Source organism: Haliotis rubra, unplaced genomic scaffold, assembly GCF_003918875.1.
Source record: "Haliotis rubra isolate DU_JTF1 unplaced genomic scaffold, ASM391887v1 Scf320, whole genome shotgun sequence".
Taxonomy (NCBI): Eukaryota; Metazoa; Mollusca; class Gastropoda; order Lepetellida; family Haliotidae; genus Haliotis; species Haliotis rubra.
The window spans coordinates 1,029,273-1,049,983 of NW_025766992.1; the positions used below are offsets into that span (position 1 = coordinate 1,029,273).

General features: G+C 40.6%; 1 protein-coding gene across 1 annotated transcript in view; it reads left to right on the plus strand.

Moving 5' to 3' along the window:
• Positions 1-524: 524 nt before the first annotated feature.
• Positions 525-20,711, plus strand: part of LOC124283770 (hemicentin-1-like) — a 49,264-nt gene continuing 29,077 nt past the window's right edge. The window contains exons 1-14 of the mRNA XM_046719794.1: positions 525-556; positions 1,009-1,053; positions 2,683-2,768; positions 3,029-3,094; positions 5,270-5,372; positions 6,072-6,166; positions 6,920-6,988; positions 10,234-10,378; positions 14,992-15,089; positions 16,480-16,548; positions 17,232-17,403; positions 18,258-18,355; positions 19,173-19,241; positions 19,706-19,877. Coding sequence (XP_046575750.1) covers positions 538-556; positions 1,009-1,053; positions 2,683-2,768; positions 3,029-3,094; positions 5,270-5,372; positions 6,072-6,166; positions 6,920-6,988; positions 10,234-10,378; positions 14,992-15,089; positions 16,480-16,548; positions 17,232-17,403; positions 18,258-18,355; positions 19,173-19,241; positions 19,706-19,877 — 1,306 coding nt within the window. The 5' untranslated portion in view covers positions 525-537. The remainder of the gene's footprint in view (positions 557-1,008; positions 1,054-2,682; positions 2,769-3,028; positions 3,095-5,269; positions 5,373-6,071; positions 6,167-6,919; positions 6,989-10,233; positions 10,379-14,991; positions 15,090-16,479; positions 16,549-17,231; positions 17,404-18,257; positions 18,356-19,172; positions 19,242-19,705; positions 19,878-20,711) is intronic.

Genomic DNA, 20,711 nt, shown 5'->3' on the forward strand with positions numbered 1-20,711 from the left:
ATTATAAGCAAAGTATCATCACTCAGACGGAAATATAGTAGATAGTAGATTATGAGATAGCAAATGTAGATGTAATAAGATAATGTTTGGGAATGTAAGGCATCCACACTATTCTGTATGACTGAAAATAAGTAATAAGTCACAAACTCCCAATATTTCCTCGGCAGTCCTAAAATACACCAATGTCTTCCCGTCAGATGTAAAATAAATGTATAACATTGCGGTAAAACGAAGTCCGACACAGTGACCCACTAACACAGACCGCGTTTACAAGGAACGTATCAATAACCGTTAGCTTTCACACGAACGCTCCTCACAAGAGCTGTCGAGCATATCACGAATGTAAGATTGTCCCTAAAAAAGTAACAAGTCCACCTCAAATCATACCTGTCCTGCTGTCAACAGATTCCGTCACAGAGTGCAATGTTTGAACTTTGTAGATATGCCCGGTAAATAGCGTTATCAGTATAGGCCCGTTGATATAGCCGTCTGGTTCACCACAAATCAACGTCACCGTAGCTGCTCACACGGGGGACGATGCAGGCTCACGTTGCTGGTATGTCACTGTCAAATACCCCCTTCATGAAAACATAGATTTAGGCATCATAATTGGTAAAATCAGTTATTTCTATGTTATTATCAAAGAAATCAGTTTTAAACGAGCCTTCCGCTGATAATAAGTACCCGTGAAGATCCGGGTTAGAATTGATCTTCAGTAACCTATGCTTGTCGTAAGAGGCGACTAACGGGACCGGGTGGTCAGGCTCGCTGACTTGGTTGGCACATGTCATCGTATTACGTAGATAGATGATCATGCTGTTAATCACTGGATTGTTTGGTCCAGACTGTATTATTTACAGACCGCCGCCATCTAGCTGGAACACTGCTGAGTATTAATATCATGTGAGAAATTGCAAAGTCTGATGGTTCCAATGTAATCATGTTCAAGAATATGTTCCTGGTCTGAGATTCTTGAAATCTGGTATATGTTTTTCATTTTGTTTTCAGCAGCGACACTGTGCTTTGTGATTCTCGGATACATCAACGTTGCAGGTTTGTGTTAAAGAAATGCAGCATTTACTTAACTAATTAGATTCGTATAACGTCTGCGGTGTGATGGTAATTCTTATGTTCGAGTAATGACAAACACACATTACAAGCGTGTTAATACTTAAATACACACACACACACGGCTACCTATGATCATGCTTATCTGTACACAGTCAGGGTGTGGGTTTGGTACTTGTCAGAGTCACATGAATGACTGTGGTTTTATTAAGCAGCAAAGCACGCCTTATCCCTCAAGTCGACAGCACAGCATTAGAAATATATTTATGCGAAAGTCTGTTTATAGTGTGATATGATCGAACATATTCAGTGAGTATTATGTGTCATATAACTAGTACACCAAATACAATCTTATTGAACTATCGATGAACATAAGGTTTACATATACCTGGACAGATTTGTAGTAAAAGACAAGTAACTGCACACATTTAATATGGATAATATTTTACAGTCAAAACAATTTCATGGCACGTTGGGTGAATTAAAAAATCTATCAAACACGTCTAGGATAGTGAATATTAAGTTTCCCCTAAACAAATCTGATAACAAATCTTTCATAGTGCCTCGGAAAATGACTGAGTGAGTTTAGTTTTACGCCGTACTCAGCAATATTCCATATGCTCAGCAATATGGCGGCGGCCTGTAAATTATCGAGACTGGACCAGACAACCCACTGATCAGCAGCATGAGATCGATTTACGGAGTTGGAATACGATGACAAGTGTCAACCAAGTTAGCGAGCCTGCCTACCCGATCCCGTTAGTCGCCTCTTACAAGCATGGGTTAATGAAGATCAAATCTAACCAGGATCTTCACGGGTCACCTCGGAAAATGCATAAATATTGTACGTAGCATGTGTCAATCACGACGCCGCCCACGTTGCACAATGTAGGGCCACGGACGTCAAGTCCGGCAATTTGTGGGGTTCAGATACGTAGAGCTGAATTTCTTCTGTACGTTATCGTCCTAATACGTAATCGTCTTCGGTGTCTGCTGATGTCGGCTCCTAGTCCTATAATCGTCGATGACTCCAACCGAAAGACTCTGTCACATAGACGTAGGAAGAGGGCGGTTCCCCTTTGGGGTGGTCGACACCATATCTCTTCCTTTAGGCATCCTTAAATTGGTCGGGCAATGATGTCTACCTGAGCGTTCTTGCAAAAGGGAGCATGTGGCGACCCTACCAACAGCATTCTATGATTCTCCTGTCATTTCTCTTGATAACCTTGACAATATTTATGTAACTGCTTGATTTATACTCTCAATACCTTTTCATATCGTGCTATCATCACGAACGTTGCTGAAGAATCACCAACCCCACGACAACATCATTTTTTCCATAGTGAAGGGCTTCCTAACAGTGTGACAATGTTAGGTTTAGGGCAATGTATGTATGTATGTATGTATGTATGTGTGTGTGTGTGTGTGTGTGTGTGTGTGTGTGTGTGTGTGTGTGTGTGTGTGTGTGTGTGTGTGTGTGTGTGTGTATGTATGTGTGTATGTATGTATGTATGTATGTCTATATATGATTGCTTGTGAGTGCGTGCATGCATGTATACATTTATCGCAAAATGTATTTTTGAATGAATTTTGACATATCATTGATTCCTCCAGTATGCGAGGGCCCTTGGTGCTATGTCTGTGACAAGGCCGTGAAACCTGGTTCCTGTGGGGAGATTGTCAAGTGTAGCGACGACGAAGTAAGTTCAATAAATTAGTTCAACTGAAGCCTCTAAATAAGGATCGATTATCCGAATGCACGTACAGAGTCGATTGATGTTTAACAACGTTTCAAGTGCAAACAAATCAATCACCAGTTCTAATCCCAGCAACTCTGTTGCACGAGTGATATTGCAGATAACACTGTTTACTCAGCCGTAGATATTGAAACTCGTGTGGTGAGGGAACCACCCTTGGTTGTTTAGTTCTCTGGATAACAAACTTCTATGTTTTATTTCAGCAATGCTATGCTTCATCGACGGGAGTCAGCCCGACACAGTACACGGCTGGGTGCAAAAAGAAACAGGTCAACACTTTCAATTATAGTCAGTTTGCATTTGTGAGGAAAGAGAGTGAGTGAGTGGGTTTAGTTTTACGCCGCGCTCAGCAATATTCTACCTATATGGCGGCGGTCTGTAAATAATTGAGTCTGGGCCAGACAATCCAGTGATCAACAGCATGAACATCGATCTGTGCAATTGGGTGAGTGAGTGAGTTTAGTTTTACGCCGCACTCCGCAATATCCCAGCTATATGGCGGCGGTCTGTAAATAATCGAGTCTGAACCAGACAATCCAGTGAGCAACAGCATGAGCATCGATCTGCGCAATTGGGAACCGATGACATGTGTCAACCAAGTCAGCGAAACTGACCACCCGATCCCGTTAGTCGCCTCTTACGACAAGCATAGTCGTCTTTTATGGCAAGCACATAGGTTGCTGAAGACCTATTCTATCCCGGATCTTCACAGGTCCTACGCAATTGGGAACCAACCAAGTCAGCGAGCCTGACCACCCGGTCCCGTTAGTCGCCTCCTACGACAAGCATGGGCTGCTGAATATCATATGGCTCGCTGACTTGGTTACGACAAGTATGGGTTACAGAAGATCAATTCTAACGTGGATCTTCACGGGCGAGGAAAGAGAGAGAGGTCAATACCTTCTTTGTAAACAGTTTGTGTATGTGAGTGAGTGAGTGTGTATGGTTTTACGCCGCATTTATAGTCTGTTTGGCTCAAAAACGGATCGATGAATTGCCATCTTACTCGAAAACTACTAAACATTATAATACTTATTGAAATGCTGATCATAATAAAAACATCAGACCAACTCTGTGAGTTTTCTGGAGAATTTATGTCCTGAGAATTAAACAGTTGTTTAACAAACTATCATTGAAATTTTGACAAAGTTCACTATTTGTTACGAGGGAGGACTGCAAAGAGAGGAACAACCAGGTGTACGCGGAGCACGTGCACAAGTGTCGACAAAGCTGATGATTCATTTACCTGAGCTGTGCTGTCTCCATCCTTTCTCGCACACCTGGCTCTCCCTTTCTCTGCACTCCTCCCTCGTACCAAATAGTGAACTGTGTAAATATTTTAATGATAGCTTGTTAAACAACTTTTTTTACAGAGTTGTTCTGATGTTTTTATTATGATCGGCGTTTCATTGAGCATTATATGTTTATCAGTTTTCGGGTTACATTGCAATTCATCGGTCCTCTTTTGAGCCTAAAGGACTGTAGCAATATTCAAGCAATATCACGGCGGGGGACACCAGGAATGGGCTTCACACATATTGTACCCATGTGGGGAATCTAACCCGGTTCTTGGGCGTGACGAGCGAACGCTTTAACCACTAGGCTACCCTTGTATGTGAGGAAAGAATCAGTTCCATACATTCCTGGCAATCAGTTTGTCTGTATAATGAAAGAAACAGGTCTATACAATCCTTAACAACAGGTACTTACCTATTTTGCACATACAGTTTGGCTGGAAAGCTGTTGGTCATGTGGAGCTTGTCTAAAATGTGTAATTCATATGTTTCAATAATTTTATTTGTTGGAATTTCTGGTTCATAATGCCTGTTTCTCTATGTGCACACTGGGACAGATTCCAAGAGCCAAATGCTTTTCTCACCTTTCGTACTGAATATATCGTGCCTATGTATATTCCTCCCGTCATCAAATACATTCTTTGGTCGACTTGTTGAAAGTCATTTACTCCAGGTTCATAGTCTACTTGAAGGAGCAACTAACTGTTTTGGGGACAACTTGGCCCGTTCGTTTGAGACGCAAAGATTGCCTCCTTTATGTTTGAAAGAGACTTTCTATCGAAGGTTCGAGTACAGTTCTATCTTGTTACGTTTCTGGCTGTTCAACACTATCCCCTCCCTCTCCTGTTTTAAACGACTGAGATATAGTATAACGTCACTTCGAGTCGTTTCCTCCCGTGTTATGACTCAAAACCGCGCACTCCAATTAACACTGGACGTTTGCCATGTGTGATGTTGACGTGAGGGGCGGTGGGGTAGCCTAGTGGTTAAAGCGTTCGCTCGTCGCGCCGAAGAGCCGGGTTCGATTCCCCACATGGGTACAATGTGTGAAGCCATTTTGGTATCCCCCGCCGTGGTATTGCTGGCATATTGCTAAAAGCGGCGTAAAATTAATTCACTCATTCCTCCACTTCCTCTTGTTGGTTACAGTTGTGTCAAGGTACAGGGTCGGTGGCAGGGGGCAGCAGCCCACACAGCTGTGAGGAATGCTGTTTCGGGGACCACTGCAACTCAGACCTGTGTGGCGGACTCCGTGAGTGACAGAACCATGTACAGTTAAACCTCCATAGTCCGGACACCATATCATAAGGGACAATATCTGTATAGAATATATACACTTTAACTGGCATTATTCCTGGTATTTCGTTAATCTTGAGTGATACTATATGGATAACGGCACTTGTGGTAATAAAGTCAAACAAAGCTAAGAATTGTAATTCTCGGAAGGGGCGGTGGGGTAGCCTAGTGGTTAAAGCGTTGGCTCGTCACGCCGAAGACCCAGGTTCAATTCCCCACATGTGTACAATGTATGAAGCCCATTTCTGGTGTCCCCCGCCGTGATATTGCTTGAATATTGCTAAAAGCGGCGTAAAACTAAACTCAGTCAGTAATTCTCGGAATGCTGACGATTTACGGTAGTTAGAAACGTTTTTCAGAACTGCCGTATGAAAGAATAGGAAAACTGTTTAAACACATAATTAACGTATTAGAGTGTAGCTCTTTTTCGTTAAGCATACTGACAGATCAGTAATATCTAGCAAAATATTTCCATAGTTTTTGAAAAACATGCTACATTTAAATGCTTTGTTTTCGAATGATCTGCAGAGAGCAAAATATATCCTGTTCAAGTCACCTACCTGTCCCACCTTCCCCAACCCTTATGTACCTGTCCCAGAGCCTGGTATCCAGGAATAGCATATTATGTTCATGTTGCCAATCTTTCCCCATCCAGCTGTTCCAAAGGGAGGTAACCGCCTGTGTCTGCAGTGTGAGGCAGTCGAGCATCCCAGCCAGTGCACGACAGCGTCCAAGTGTGGCCAGGATAAGGTAACGACAGCATCTAAACATTATTTACCTATGTGGCCAGGATATGGATAACAACTTCTTTATTATATGTATATAACAGCATCTAAACATTATTTACCTATTACTATGTAATAAGAAGTTGTTATCCATAAACTTAACTATAATAAATTATATCTTACTATATAATAAAGAAGTTGTTATCCATAAACTCTCTTACTAATATAATAAAGAAGTTGTTATCCATAAACTCTCTTACTATATAATAAAGAAGTTGTTATCCATAAACTCTCTTACTATACATGTATAATAAAGAAGTTGTTATCCATAAACTCTCTTACTTTCTTATTAGTCACCAACTTCTAAATGCCAATCAAACAGATCATTATTTACCTGTTGACACCAATACACCACATAAACGGCAATTCTGTTGCAAAGATACAAAACATAGACAGTCATTATAACGTACCAGCGAGCAAACCAACATACCTGAATCCTCACAGATGTACTTGAATGAGTGAGTGCGTGAAATATTCCAGCTATATGGTGGCAGTTTGCAAATAATTGAGTCTGGACCAGACATTTCAGTGATCAACAGTATGAGCATCGATCTACGCAATTGGGATACGATGACATGTGTCAACCAAGTCAGCGAGCCTGACCACCCGATCCCGTTAGTCACCTCTTACGACAAGCATGAGTTAGTGAAGATCAATTCTAACCCGGATCTTCACGGGTCACAGGTGTACTTACAAACATCAAATGTCTTTGTTTCAGTATTGCTCCATTTGGAAGAAGACACGGTTTGATTTAACGTTTTTTGACCTTGGCTGCCTGGAGAAGTCGGTGAGTTATTCAGTCTTTTATTTAGTAGTTCGTAAATCTAAGCAGATCTGAGTTGTTGCTGTTAGTGTGATGGTGTTTCGGCCATCTTCTTACTTTAAATTTGGAAGATGATGTCGAGTATTTATTCATTTATTTCGTCTGGGCATGAGCTTTGTTGATCACATCTTCACTGTGACAAACCGAAACATGAGTCTCATTAACCTATTCAGACAATGACCTACTTTTCAGCCGTTCCGAATAATCTCGTGTGAAAGTGAAAAGAGACACCACACACAACTATGGTTACATTGAATTCCAATTCCTTGTTTCATGAGGAAATGATATTTATAAGTTAATTGTAATTTTAAACTTTAATAAAGTCGTATTTCTATATTGAATGGCGAGGTGTATGCAGCATGACCTTAACTAAGACGTCACAGACTGTCACTGTTTGATGAAGTCGTAAAATAATTCACAATTCATCTGGCTCACTGGTTATGTGTTTTGTTTATTCAGTGAAGTTTTGCAACGCACAAAGTGATTCATATAATATCAAGTCCGTACCATACCGCCAAACGTTTCCAGCGGCAGAGCCTCATTTTGAGATTTCCACGATTTCCAGATTTCCTTTTCTCAGAGCACGCTGTACGACAGAGCACGTTGCACGACATGTTTGCAAGGATTAGAAGGAGCGTAGTGTTGCAATATACAAGTGTTTAGATGTATCAAATTATACTGATTAATATTTATGTATCCAGTTGAATGAATTGATCTAAAAATTTTGGATTGGTTATTGTACAAAGTTGCGCAATAGGACGGAACCTAGTCGGCAGGAAATGAGACTGTTGCGTAATCAATGTTTTGACTTGCGAATGTTTTTCAATAAAGTTCACTCTGTGTAATCCAAGACTGCTCTGCCGATGAATAAGATGAATTTGACAGGTTTCCTATTACACAGAGTTCCGTGACTATATGGTTTCTCTGTTTCTAATCCAGCATTTCAGTTTAGAATCTAAACGTAAAGCTCGCGTTGTATAATGCATGGGACGTTAATTGGCTCATTGCTGCTCAATCTTTTGTAGGCTTGTTGAATTATTGAGTGAGTGAGTGAGTTGGGTTTTACACCGCGTTTAGCAATATTCCAGCAATATTACGGCGGGGGGCACCAGAAATGGGCTTCACACATTGTACCCATGTGGGGAATCAAACCCGGGTCTTCGGCGTGACGAGCCAACGCTTGAACCACTATGCTACCCCACCGCCCCCTTGTTGAATTAAGGTTGTGTGGTAGTCACATGTAAATACAATATATAGCAAACACATTTCTTTTTCGAACAGATGAATAATATGACCCCATATGAGCCGTTAATGTGCACATGGAACCCCGAAATGCCGAAATTTGTGAGTGAGTGAGTGAATGCGTGAGTGCGTGAGTGAGTGAGTATGGTGTTACGCCGCCTCTAGCAATATTCCAGCAACACCACAGTGGGGACACAAGAAATGGGCTTCACACATTGTACCCATGTGGGGAATCGAACCCGGATCTCTAGTGTGACGAGCGGATGCTTTTACCAGTAGGCTACCCGCACCGCCCCCTGAAATTTCGAATAGAGACATGTCCGATTGCGCCGAGATTTTACTGTGGTGTGCTTCGATTTCGTAAATCATGAGCAATTTACCATTGTTATATATTTGACCTTATGAAATTTGATGATAACAGCAATGACGCCACTGTGTGTATATGACACTAACGTTTTGAGGTGCACGTCAATGTGCCTATCGAAAAGATAAAATAGATAGAAGGCTACTTGAGGTCGTGTACAGGCTGAGACTGCACGTTTAGTGCAGGTGTAGGTCAGTGTCGTATCATGGCACAGATAATACCTCGATGGTCTGAATATAAACGAAACAACACGATTACACGAAACAACAAAACATGCTACATATTCTTCCTAGCATGAACAGTACAAATCCTACTCAAGGTAAAGTAAACGGGAAATATATTTGTAATAAGACTCTCCAGAAAGCAACTGAATATTCCACAATATGATCCCTAACGGTACACTGTAGGCCTTCCGTGGGATCAGGATCAAACCATAGGTTGATCCAGTGTGTGTGTGTTGTGCTAAGGTAAACATGTTTCCATGATGCAGTAAGTATTCACGATCGTGTGCTGTAGCTGTACAATAGGTACAAAGAGGTGCTAGTATTTATTTCAGGAGGACTCCGTAAAGCGCTGAATACCTTGATGAAAATGTAAAAACACGATAGCATTTGTATTAGGGAGGAATTGACGCTCTTCAAAACTGAGATGCGCTTACATACCACCAGCCCAGTCACCCCGCTGGTCGTCCGATCCATTTAGAACCAACTAGAAACAAGAATTTAACAGTAACGTTACTCCTGCCCAAAGTCCTCAAATGTGTAGCATTATACGAGCTTTAGTTTTTCTAAGATCAATTAATGGATCAGGTTCTTTTTAAATAATTATTATAATTATTTCCAGCTTTATAGGGGATCTTCTCGTTCACCCTGCAGCATAGGGGGATTATCAGATGGTGTATCTCGTCTCGCTGGCAACTAAATATGTAAAATATTATGTAATATATCATCTATAACTGTTCGATATAAGTATTATGTCAGTCATTTCTTAAATTCCACAATCACAGAGACCAATTTGCGCGGGGGGACAAGAGTGCATGTGGCCAAATTTCACAGGGAACAAAATGAAAAGCTCACCTGCTGTTCTTGGGCACTTCCTCCCTCTAGATTTCTTTGAAATAAAAATATGTTTAAACCATTTGCAATAAATTTTAAAAAATAACCATATTTGTCAAATGATTCATACTCGTGTAGTTATTGTATTAGCGGATGTTATATGCCATAAACAAAATTTACCGTTTCTCCTTATATGCTGCTATAAGAAAGGTGTTTCAGAAACTGTCATCATTTATTTGTGCGTTTTCCAGTAATCACATGTCTCTGACGTCACTAATGCACGCGCATCTCGCTGTTCCTTTAGTTGCCACTGCGCCCTTGTAACAAACTTGGAAAACGCACAAATAAATGATGACAGTTTCTCAAACAACTTTTTTATTTTTGTGAAACAAATTATGCAATTTGTTTTTAGAGTTGGTCTGTTGTTTTTATTGCAGTCCGCGTTGGTTTGATTCTTTTTTGTCTATTTGTTTTTGTGTTAGATTGCAATTCATCGGTATCATTTTGTCTCAAACGGACTGTACTATAACGACGTTTTGTGATGACAGCAATGTGTCGGCCACATGAAAGGTGTTGACCAGCTGGTACATGAGGGCTTCATATGCTGCAATGATGACTTCTGTAACAGCCACGAGAACAACGACCACCTGACACCAGCACCAACTTCACCGACAACAACTACATCTCTGCCTAGTACGTAGTCATAATTTAACTGAACGGCTTGACTATTAAGCCGGCTTAGTCAGGTGAGCGGCGTTAAACATCATTCTCTCACTGATAATGAACATTTCATTTCGAAAAACGTCATCTTAACCGATTTAAATATTTTTACCATTTACCACCTGGTAACATCGACTGTCATGCAAAGTTGGTAATTATGGTGATTTCAGCACCTTATTATGGCTTGTTTGAAGTGCAAATTATTTTTGTGACCGTTGGTGGTAAAATAGAAAGACGATTTGTCCAGGTCATAATTAAATCAATCGTAGTAGGTTCCATAATGGGTGAGTGAGTATGGTTTTACGCCGCTTTTAGCAATATTCCAGCAATATCACGGCGGGAGACACCAGAAATGGTCTTCACACATTGTCGCCATGTGTTGAATCGAACCCTAGTCTGCATCGTGACGAGCCAACGCTTCAACCACAAAGCTACCCCTGTTCCTTAATGAAATGGATAGCGTGATATTTCTGTCAGAATAACTTCAGATTGAAGTATAATTACAGCATTAGCACTTGAAATCCAACTGGCAATTGGCAATGGTAGCTGGTGGAATTCTATGGTTTGTTTGCCCAACGTATTTCCATATGTGACATCGGGTTACATTTCGTGATGTATATTCAAGGGAGGCTACTCTAATATGACTCGTCTCCGAGAGGGCGCAATTTCTATCAACGCTCTCTTCGAACAGACGACACGATATTAAAGACAACAGCTCAGCCACCGGAGTTATATTTTCCCCGGGCATAGCTTTTTAATTAGAATACATATTATATGCAGGTAAATGTGTATCGCGTATCGTATTATCTGAGAACATAATATTTGCAGATAAGGATTGTTGAATCCAGGATTGTCATGTCGAGACAGGGATTCTAAGCGAATTATTCACCCCCGGAACCCCGTACAGAAAGTCACTATCACTGCAAGTTTCTTAAAATCACGATCGCTGCTGTGTACTGATCACGAACCCTTCGAAGTATGTACAGTTTGATCTATTTACAATAACATTTCACAGAGCGGGTGACACGCTACACAATGTAGACAATGTGTTTTTGAAGCCAAAAGTTGGTGATTCTGTAATAATTTGGTCAATATGAATCCCGGTATTTACATAAATTATCAAATAAGACTTTATTGTCACCATCCCGACCAATGAAACCACATGACTACAAACATATACGTCAGCAATATGTTAAAGTAAAGACAAACGACCAAATATTCAGCTTGACATCAGTTCTAAAAATTACTGTTTATCAGCCATATGTTACTACAGAGCTCGAATGTTTACATACTTGCCGCAAATATTCTCGAAAATGCGATCACTATCATTGTCGCGCACGCTGTACAGAATCACTATCACTGCACGCCTGCAGTGCAGGGTTACAGGGGTGATATAAAAAATGGCCTGAGGTGATATTCTATATTGCCACAGTGAGCAGTATTCCAGCTATGTCCAATCATAGAAACCAGCGGCTTACAGACAGGGATACACCTTTGCCGCGGGACTGTGGGATATGTATAGCTGTGTCATTACTTCCGGTAATTAAACAGTCGGTGCCTCAAATTTCACTTGAAAAATGATTTGTTTGCGCATATTGCTGACTGAGTGCGAAATATAATTTAAACAAAACTAACAATGTGAACAAAACTTGAGTGCATACAATGTCAGCCATATACTGTGACTAAAACAATATTCAGCGCTAACCGTCGTAATATCCTAGGGTAAGTTTGGTCAAAGTCAAACCAATATTCAGCGCTAACCATCGTAATATCCTGGGGTAAGTTTGGTCAAAGTCAAACCAATATTCAGTGCTAACCATCGTAAGATCCTGAGGTAAGTTTGGTCAAAGTCAAACCAATATTCAGTGCTAACCATCGTAATATCCTGGGGTAAGTTTGGTCAAAGTCAAACCAATATTCAGCGCTAACCATCGTAATATCCAGGGGGAAGTTTGGTCAAAGTCAAACCAATATTCAGTGCTAACCATCGTAATATCCTGGGGTAAGTTTGGTCAAAGTTAAACCAATATTCAGTGCTAACCATTGTAATATCCTGGGGTAAGTTTGGTCAAAGTCAAACCAATATTCAGCGCTAACCATCGTAATATCCTGGGGTAAGTTTGGTCAAAGTCAAACCAATATTCAGTGCTAACCATCGTAATATCCTGGGGTAAGTTTGGTCAAAGTCAAACCAATATTCAGTGCTAACCATCGTAATATCCTGGGGTAAGTTTGGTCAAAGTCAAACCAATATTCAGTGCTAACCATCGTAATATCCTGGGGTAAGTTTGGTCAAAGTCAAACCAATATTCAGCGCTAACCATCGTAATATCCTAGGGTAAGTTTGGTCAAAGTCAAACCAATATTCAGCGCTAACCATCGTAATATCCTGGGGTAAGTTTGGTCAAAGTCAAACCAATATTCAGTGCTAACCATCGTAATATCCTGGGGTAAGTTTGGTCAAAGTCAAACCAATATTCAGTGCTAACCATCGTAATATCCTGGGGTAAGTTTGGTCAAAGTCAAACCAATATTCAGTGCTAACCATCGTAATATCCTGGGGTAAGTTTGGTCAAAGTCTAACCAATATTCAGTGCTAACCATCGTTATATCCTGGGGTAAGTTTGGTCAAAGTCAAACCAATATTCAGTGCTAACCATCGTAATATCCAGGGGGAAGTTTGGTCAAAGTCAAACCAATATTCAGTGCTAACCATCGTAATATCCTGGGGTAAGTTTGGTCAAAGTCAAACCAATATTCAGCGCGAACCATCGTAATATCCTGGGGTAAGTTTGGTCAAAGTCAAACCAATATTCAGTGCTAACCATCGTAATATCCTGGGGTAAGTTTGGTCAAAGTCAAACCAATATTCAGCGCTAACCATCGTAATATCCTGGGGTAAGTTTGGTCAAAGTCAAACCAATATTCAGCGCTAACCATCGTAATATCCTGGGGTAAGTTTGGTCAAAGTCAAACCAATATTCAGCGCTAACCATCGTAATATCCTGGGGTAAGTTTGGTCAAAGTCTAACCAATATTCAGTGCTAACCATCGTAATATCCTGGGGTAAGTTTGGTCAAAGTCTAACCAATATTCAGTGCTAACCATCGTTATATCCTGGGGTAAGTTTGGTCAAAGTCAAACCAATATTCAGCGCTAACCATGTAATATCCTAGGGTAAGTTTGGTCAAAGTCAAACCAATATTCAGCGCTAACCATCGTAATATCCTGGGGTAAGTTTGGTCAAAGTCAAACCAATATTCAGTGCTAACCATCGTAATATCCTGGGGTAAGTTTGGTCAAAGTCTAACCAATATTCAGTGCTAACCATCGTTATATCCTGGGGTAAGTTTGGTCAAAGTCAAACCAATATTCAGTGCTAACCATCGTAATATCCAGGGGGAAGTTTGGTCAAAGTCAAACCAATATTCAGTGCTAACCATCGTAATATCCTGGGGTAAGTTTGGTCAAAGTCAAACCAATATTCAGCGCGAACCATCGTAATATCCTGGGGTAAGTTTGGTCAAAGTCAAACCAATATTCAGTGCTAACCATCGTAATATCCTGGGGTAAGTTTGGTCAAAGTTAAACCAATATTCAGCGCTAACCATCGTAATATCCTGGGGTAAGTTTGGTCAAAGTCAAACCAATATTCAGCGCTAACCATCGTAATATCCTGGGGTAAGTTTGGTCAAAGTCAAACCAATATTCAGCGCTAACCATCGTGATATCCTGGGGTAAGTTTGGTCAAAGTCTAACCAATATTCAGTGCTAACCATCGTAATATCCAGGGGTAAGTTTGGTCAAAGTCAAACCAATATTCAGCGCTAACCATCGTAATATCCTGGGGTAAGTTTGGTCAAAGTCAAACCAATATTCAGCGCTAACCATCGTAATATCCTGGGGTAAGTTTGGTCAAAGTTAAACCAATATTCAGCGCGAACCATCGTAATATCCTGGGGTAAGTATGGTCAAAGTCAAACCAATATTCAGCGCTAACCATTGTAATATCCTGGGGTAAGTTTGGTCAATAATATCCTGTAAGTTTGGTCAAAGTCAATCCAATATTCAGTGCTAACCATCGTAATATCCTGGGGTAAGTTTGGTCAGAGTCAAACCAATATTCAGTGCTAACCATCGTAATATCCTGGGGTAAGTTTGGTCAAAGTCAAACCAATATTCAGCGCTAACCATCGTCATACCCTGGGGTAAGTTTGGTCAGAGTCAAACCAATATTCAGTGCTAACCATCGTAATATCCTGGGGTAAGTTTGGTCAAAGTCAAACCAATATTCAGCGCTAACCATCGTCATACCCTGGGGTAAGTATGGTCAAAGTCAAACCAGACTGATCACTTTGAATTCTTGTGTATGATCACGTGACTGCCTTTTCCTGGATTCCTCAGATAGTGATATCATAAACTTGTTAATAAAACATAAACAAAACATGTTGGCCCTTATTCAGTTAGGTGTTGGACCACATTCAGCGGGCCAATTTGCCGATTCACTAGACTGAGACTGACCACATGGGTCCCGCGTACATCATTACGTAATGTTACATAATTATTGTCCATTGTGACTTTTTCAGCAACAACAATAAGAACGGGAAACATAAAATGCAAAATGTGTCCGTACGCTGAACAGCCATCATCATGTGAGAGTGAGACAGAGTGTGGGCCTGACCAGGTATATCATGTTTCCACTTCCCATAAGTTGTCAGTGACCCTTCAGTTGAATATTCAATGATGTGATTATTGTCAAACTGAAAATTGGTCAGCTCTCTCTGATCAAATTTGACATCATTCAAACACATTCCTAAATATATAAACATAAATTGTCAAGCCATGACATGACATTTATAAGGGAGTATCAGTTAGCAAGCCAAAGGTATATTACAATATTCTATTTCCAACATCTTTCTTGTTTTGGTTTTTCGTAGGAGCGAGTGAGAGAGTATGGTTTTATGCCACTTTTAGCAATATTCCAGCAATATCACGGCGGTGGAAACCAGAAATGGGCTTCACACATTGTACCCATGTGGGGAATCGAACCTGTGTCTTCTGTGTGACGGAAAGCAAAAGCACTGTAAGTCCCCTTGATCCCCAGTAACGTGGTCAACTCTGGCTGTTAGTGGTCTATAGCCTGAATGAATCTATTGAATCTACTGTATTCTTGTCTTAATTTTCATCAGGTTGATGTTATTTTACAACTGGGATATACCTACCTATTTTTCTGTCCTTTGTCGACAGATATTTTAAAATGATTATTTTGTCTCACATACTATTTAAAATAGCTTTCAAGTTAATTGATCTTTCTGTGTAAAATATTTATTCACTACTAATGTTTGGATAAGTAACTTGTCAGGTTGTAGCGTTCATAATCTTCTATATACGTGTATTAGAGTGAGATTCCATCCATGGAAGGAAGTGTTATTATCCTGGGAGTGAGTGAGTGAGCGAGTTTAGATTTATGCGGCATTTAGCAATTCCGGCGTCTGAGCGAACGCTGTATACCGCCACTATAAGCCTGGAAAGAGGGGGAGGGTTTGTTGCGGTAGATTCACTCAAGTGTGGTTTGATCATGGGGTAATATTAGGTACGATATATTGATACAGATACCTGAAAATGATATTCCAAATTATCGATGTTTTAAATCAGTATAGTTATAGGAAAGACAATATACGTTCATTAGCTTTACTTATGTAACCCTTTTCACCAGAAAGTTTTTTTGTTTTGTCTTTTTGTAAATTGACTAATCGCAATAATTTATTATCTATTTATAAGTTGAAATATATTTTGCTAGATAGTAGTCGAGTTTCTAGCATTTATTAAGGCTACAATCGAAAATGTAATTTATAGAAAAAAGTGGTTTAGCATCTTAAACGAGATCATATTATGGAAATTATGTCTCTCTCTCTCACACACACACACACACACATACACACACACACTGTATGTTTTTGCACCGATAAAGTCGTGTATGTGTACACATGAAGTATGTGTATGATTTCCTGTGTTTAAGTTCAATTTTAGAAACGTCGCGCATGCTAACAGATGCTCTTCTTTCTCCTTGACAGTATTGTTCAGTGAAAAAAGTCTTCCAATTTGGGCAGACCTTCTATGATCTTGGATGTGAAGAGAAAACGGTAATTAATTATTGCTCACTGACTTCCCAAATGCTTCGTAGATGACGATATCATACGTGTGTGAATACATAAAACTGAAAGTCAGTGAGTGAGTTTACTTTTACGCCGCACTCAGCAATATTAGAGCTATATGGCGGTGGTCTGTAAATAATCGAGTCTGGGCCAGACAATCCAGTGATCAACAGCATGAGTATCGATCTACGCAATTGGGATACGATGACATGTGCCAGCCAAGTCCGCTAGCCTGACCACCCGATCACTTCAGATGCCTCTTACAAGTACGGGTTACTGAAGATCAATTCTCAAACTTAAAGACTTATTATATGAGAAATGTCGTCATATTTGGCTTTGTTACCTATGATCTCGGATTTGAATATAAAACGTTAAGCAGTCAGATCTCAAGTACGTCGTAAATGTCCACAATATATTTGAGCAACAATTACACAGATATGCAGATGTTAAAAGACAAGATAGAAAATGGAAAATACATTCTGCCTGCAAGTATACAATTTTCCCACAAGAGAGTAGAAATATATCATATAAATGTAAACGCATGATCACAGGAGCAGACAAGTGACCTTTTCTGTCCTGTGTTATTATGATGCACATGTTGTCAATATCTTTCAGTCCACGCGCAATGTAATCCTTCTCTATTTGCTATTCTCTATTCGTATGTCTTCCAGGAGTGTGTTGGTCACATGACGATTTTGGGTGAAGACGGGATCCGCTGTTGTAATGAGGACCTTTGTAACGCTGACGCGAATCCAGTGACTGGGAGTACAACACCGGCAGCTACAGCTCCTGCAACTGCTGAAACATCAACATCAACAGCCAAGACATCTTCTCTTCCACCAAGTAAATCATAAGTGTATCAATCTCAGTATTTTACTCAAAGATGTACAGACAGCAGATAAGTTTTAATGGAATTAGTTCCTCAAAGTAGACTAAGAATATTCACGTTCTAATAATTCGTCAATTATGTAAACAGTAACTGAATTAATCCTTACAGAAACTGTTTACATATAATTTTAGGACATTATTATTATTTAAATCACAATATGTAAATGATGAGTGAGCTTCTTTATAGGCTAAGAACATCATCCTCAGATGGTCCATTGATATATGTATATATATATATATTCACAGAACTACGTCGTAAATCCACATTCCTCATCGTGACACAATTACAAACGTTATGTTTTGTTAAATGTGAATGAGTCTATGAATATTTCTAACGTCACAGTTAGCGCTAATGGCGCTATATCGTACTTTGGACATATAACATTTAAATTTGCAGCACCAACCGTGTGAAAGTCTTCCTTCTCCCATCAAAAATAGTTCATCTAAAAAACGAGGCATTTAAGTCAGGACTCAAAAACTACCTCTTAAACAACTTCTAGAACATAAATCTGCCAAAATAGTCTGTCTGTCTGATTATTCTGACGAACTGCCATGTTTTCCTCATCAACTCTAATGACTCTTTACATGCAGCGCTTTGGGCATGCTCTGGGTGGACAGTGGCGCACAAGAAATATCCAATTATTACGTTTTACAGATTAAGATGAAAAATGCAGCAGAGAGGGTTCGGGTGATAATTATTATTATGACGAGTGAAACAAGTCATTAAATGTATGGACCACGGGAAACCTTTCTCCGCACTTGATCCCGATTCATTGTTAGCATTACCAAGTCGCTCTTGATACTTTCAGCGACTACAATCAGAACAGGAAACCTGAAATGTAAAAAATGTGGGTTCGTTCCACAGCCATCCTCTTGTCAGGAGGAGACATACTGCGGGCCAGACCAGGTGGGTCTAGTTCTCTCTGTGTAGCTATTCGGTAACGTGTGTGATCTTTGGTGTACTGGTAAGGCGTAATTTGGTTAGCGGGGCGGTGGGGTAGCCTAGTGGTTAAAGCGTTCGCTCGTCAAGCCGAAGACCCGGGTTCGATTCCCAACATGATATGGCTACAATGTGTGAAGCCCATTTCTGGTGTCCTCCTTCCTGATATTGCTGAAATATTGCTAAAAGGGCGTAAAACCAAACTCACGCAGTAAGTTGGTTAACTATCTTTTGATGAAAGTTCCAAATGCTGAATTTCCAATGATTTTACGAAAGTTTGATATTACATGAAATACGTGTGATGGATAGTGAGATAGTCACTGTCGTTTGCTGTGTGTTTTGATGATGAAGAGGCTGCTGAAATATATGTAGTACTGGATACTGTCATTTCCCGTGCACGTGAGTCTAAGTTGCGTTATCAAATGTCACAATCTAACGTTGACAATCTTATTGACATTATCGCAGAACAGGTCATGAATAGAAATTTTGTGTGTGTTCGCTTTGAGGACTCACGTTATTTTTTTTGCAACTTTTCACAGTAAGTGAGTGAGTGAGTTTAGTTTTACGCCGGGGACACCAGAAATGAGCTTCACACATTTAACGATACGGGGAATCGAACCTGGGTCTTCGGTGTGATGAGCGAACGCTTTAATCACTATCCTACTTCACCGCGCGCAACTTTTCATAAGCAAACATCATTGTCTTTATACGAATTTAAGGGTGCTTGACTTTATTGTTAGAGACATAACCCATGCTAACAGAGTCGCATGTTTCTCCTTGCCAGTATTGTTCAGTGAGAAGAATCTTCCAGTTGGTCATGACCGTCTATGATCTTGGATGTGAAGAGAAAACGGTCAGTAATCATTACTCAGAGTCTTCCGAAATGCTTCCTTGATAACGACATTAAATGTGTGTGAATACATGAAAGATTGTATTTGAGGAAAATATTGGGAATTTATTCTTTTTTTTAATGTCGGCAATGTTGCATTATTCCTTTACCCCTGTTCTGTGTTGTCTTATTACATAAGTGGCCAACAGCTTTTTATGATATCACAAAAGGGGATAAAACAACTCCTCTCTAGTCGTAACCAGTGAAGATCCGGGTTAGAATTGATCTTCAGTAACCCATGCTTGTCGTAAGAGGCGACTAACGGGATCTGGTAGTGAGGCTCACTGACTTGCTTGGCAGATGTTGATCACTGGATTGTCTGGTCCAGACTTGATTATTTACAGACCGCCGCCATATAGCTGGAATATTGCTGAGTGCGGCGCAAAACTAAACTCACTCACTCACTCACTCACTCGTATATCTACCAGGAGTGTGTCGGTCACATGACGACTTTGGGTGAAGACGGGTTCCGCTGTTGTAACGAAGATCTTTGTAACGCTGACGTGAATCCAGTGACTGGGACTACAACACCGGCAGCTACAGCTCCTGCAACTCCTGAAAGTTCAACATCGCCAACAAACTCTTCTCCTCTTCCCACTAGTAAGTTTTGAAATATATTTTCTTCAAAAAGTATGGCGATGGTCGTGTTATTGTTAATTCCATGCTTGTAAATAAGGCGCTTGAAATGAAAGTTGACGCCAAGTTCGAGATTCTTCTATTGCAAACACCTAGGTGCATGTACTTCTCCGCGTACTAAAACCCGTTTATAGTTGTGTGTTTGTTGTTTTTACGCCGCACTCAACAATATTCCAGCTATATGACGGCGGTCTGTAAATAATCGAGTCTGAACTAGACAATCCAGTGATCAACAGCATGAGCATCGATCTGCGCCGTTGGGATACGATGACATGTGTCAACCCAGTCAGCGAGCCTTACTACCCGATCTCGTTAGTCGTCCCTTACGACAAGCATGGGTTACTGAAGATCAGTTCTAACCCGGATCTTCACGGTTCCGTTTATAGAGCCGGCCTAGTGACGCACCTGTCGCAGTTTAACGTGGATCTCCCACTCAACCATATTGTACAGGGTCTTAGCCGACCACGTCTTGTTTTCTCCCCTTAATTCCGAGCGCCAGCCAGGGTAACAACAGACACCTTTAACGTCTCTTTGCTTCCGCAACCAGGAATCGAACCACCAGCCTCCAGCTTTCAGTGCAGAAGCTCTGTCCACTAGTACCACTTCTGTGGTGTAGTGGTTAGAGCGTCCGCCCGGAGAGCGGAAGGTCGCGGGTTCGATCCCCGGCCGCGTCATACCAATAGACGTTAAAATATAAGTACATGTTGGTCCCTGCCTGACGCTCGGCATTAATGGGTTAAACAAGGACCGGAGTCAGTATAATGTGTCTGAGTGGGGTATTCATGCTTAACTGCAGCA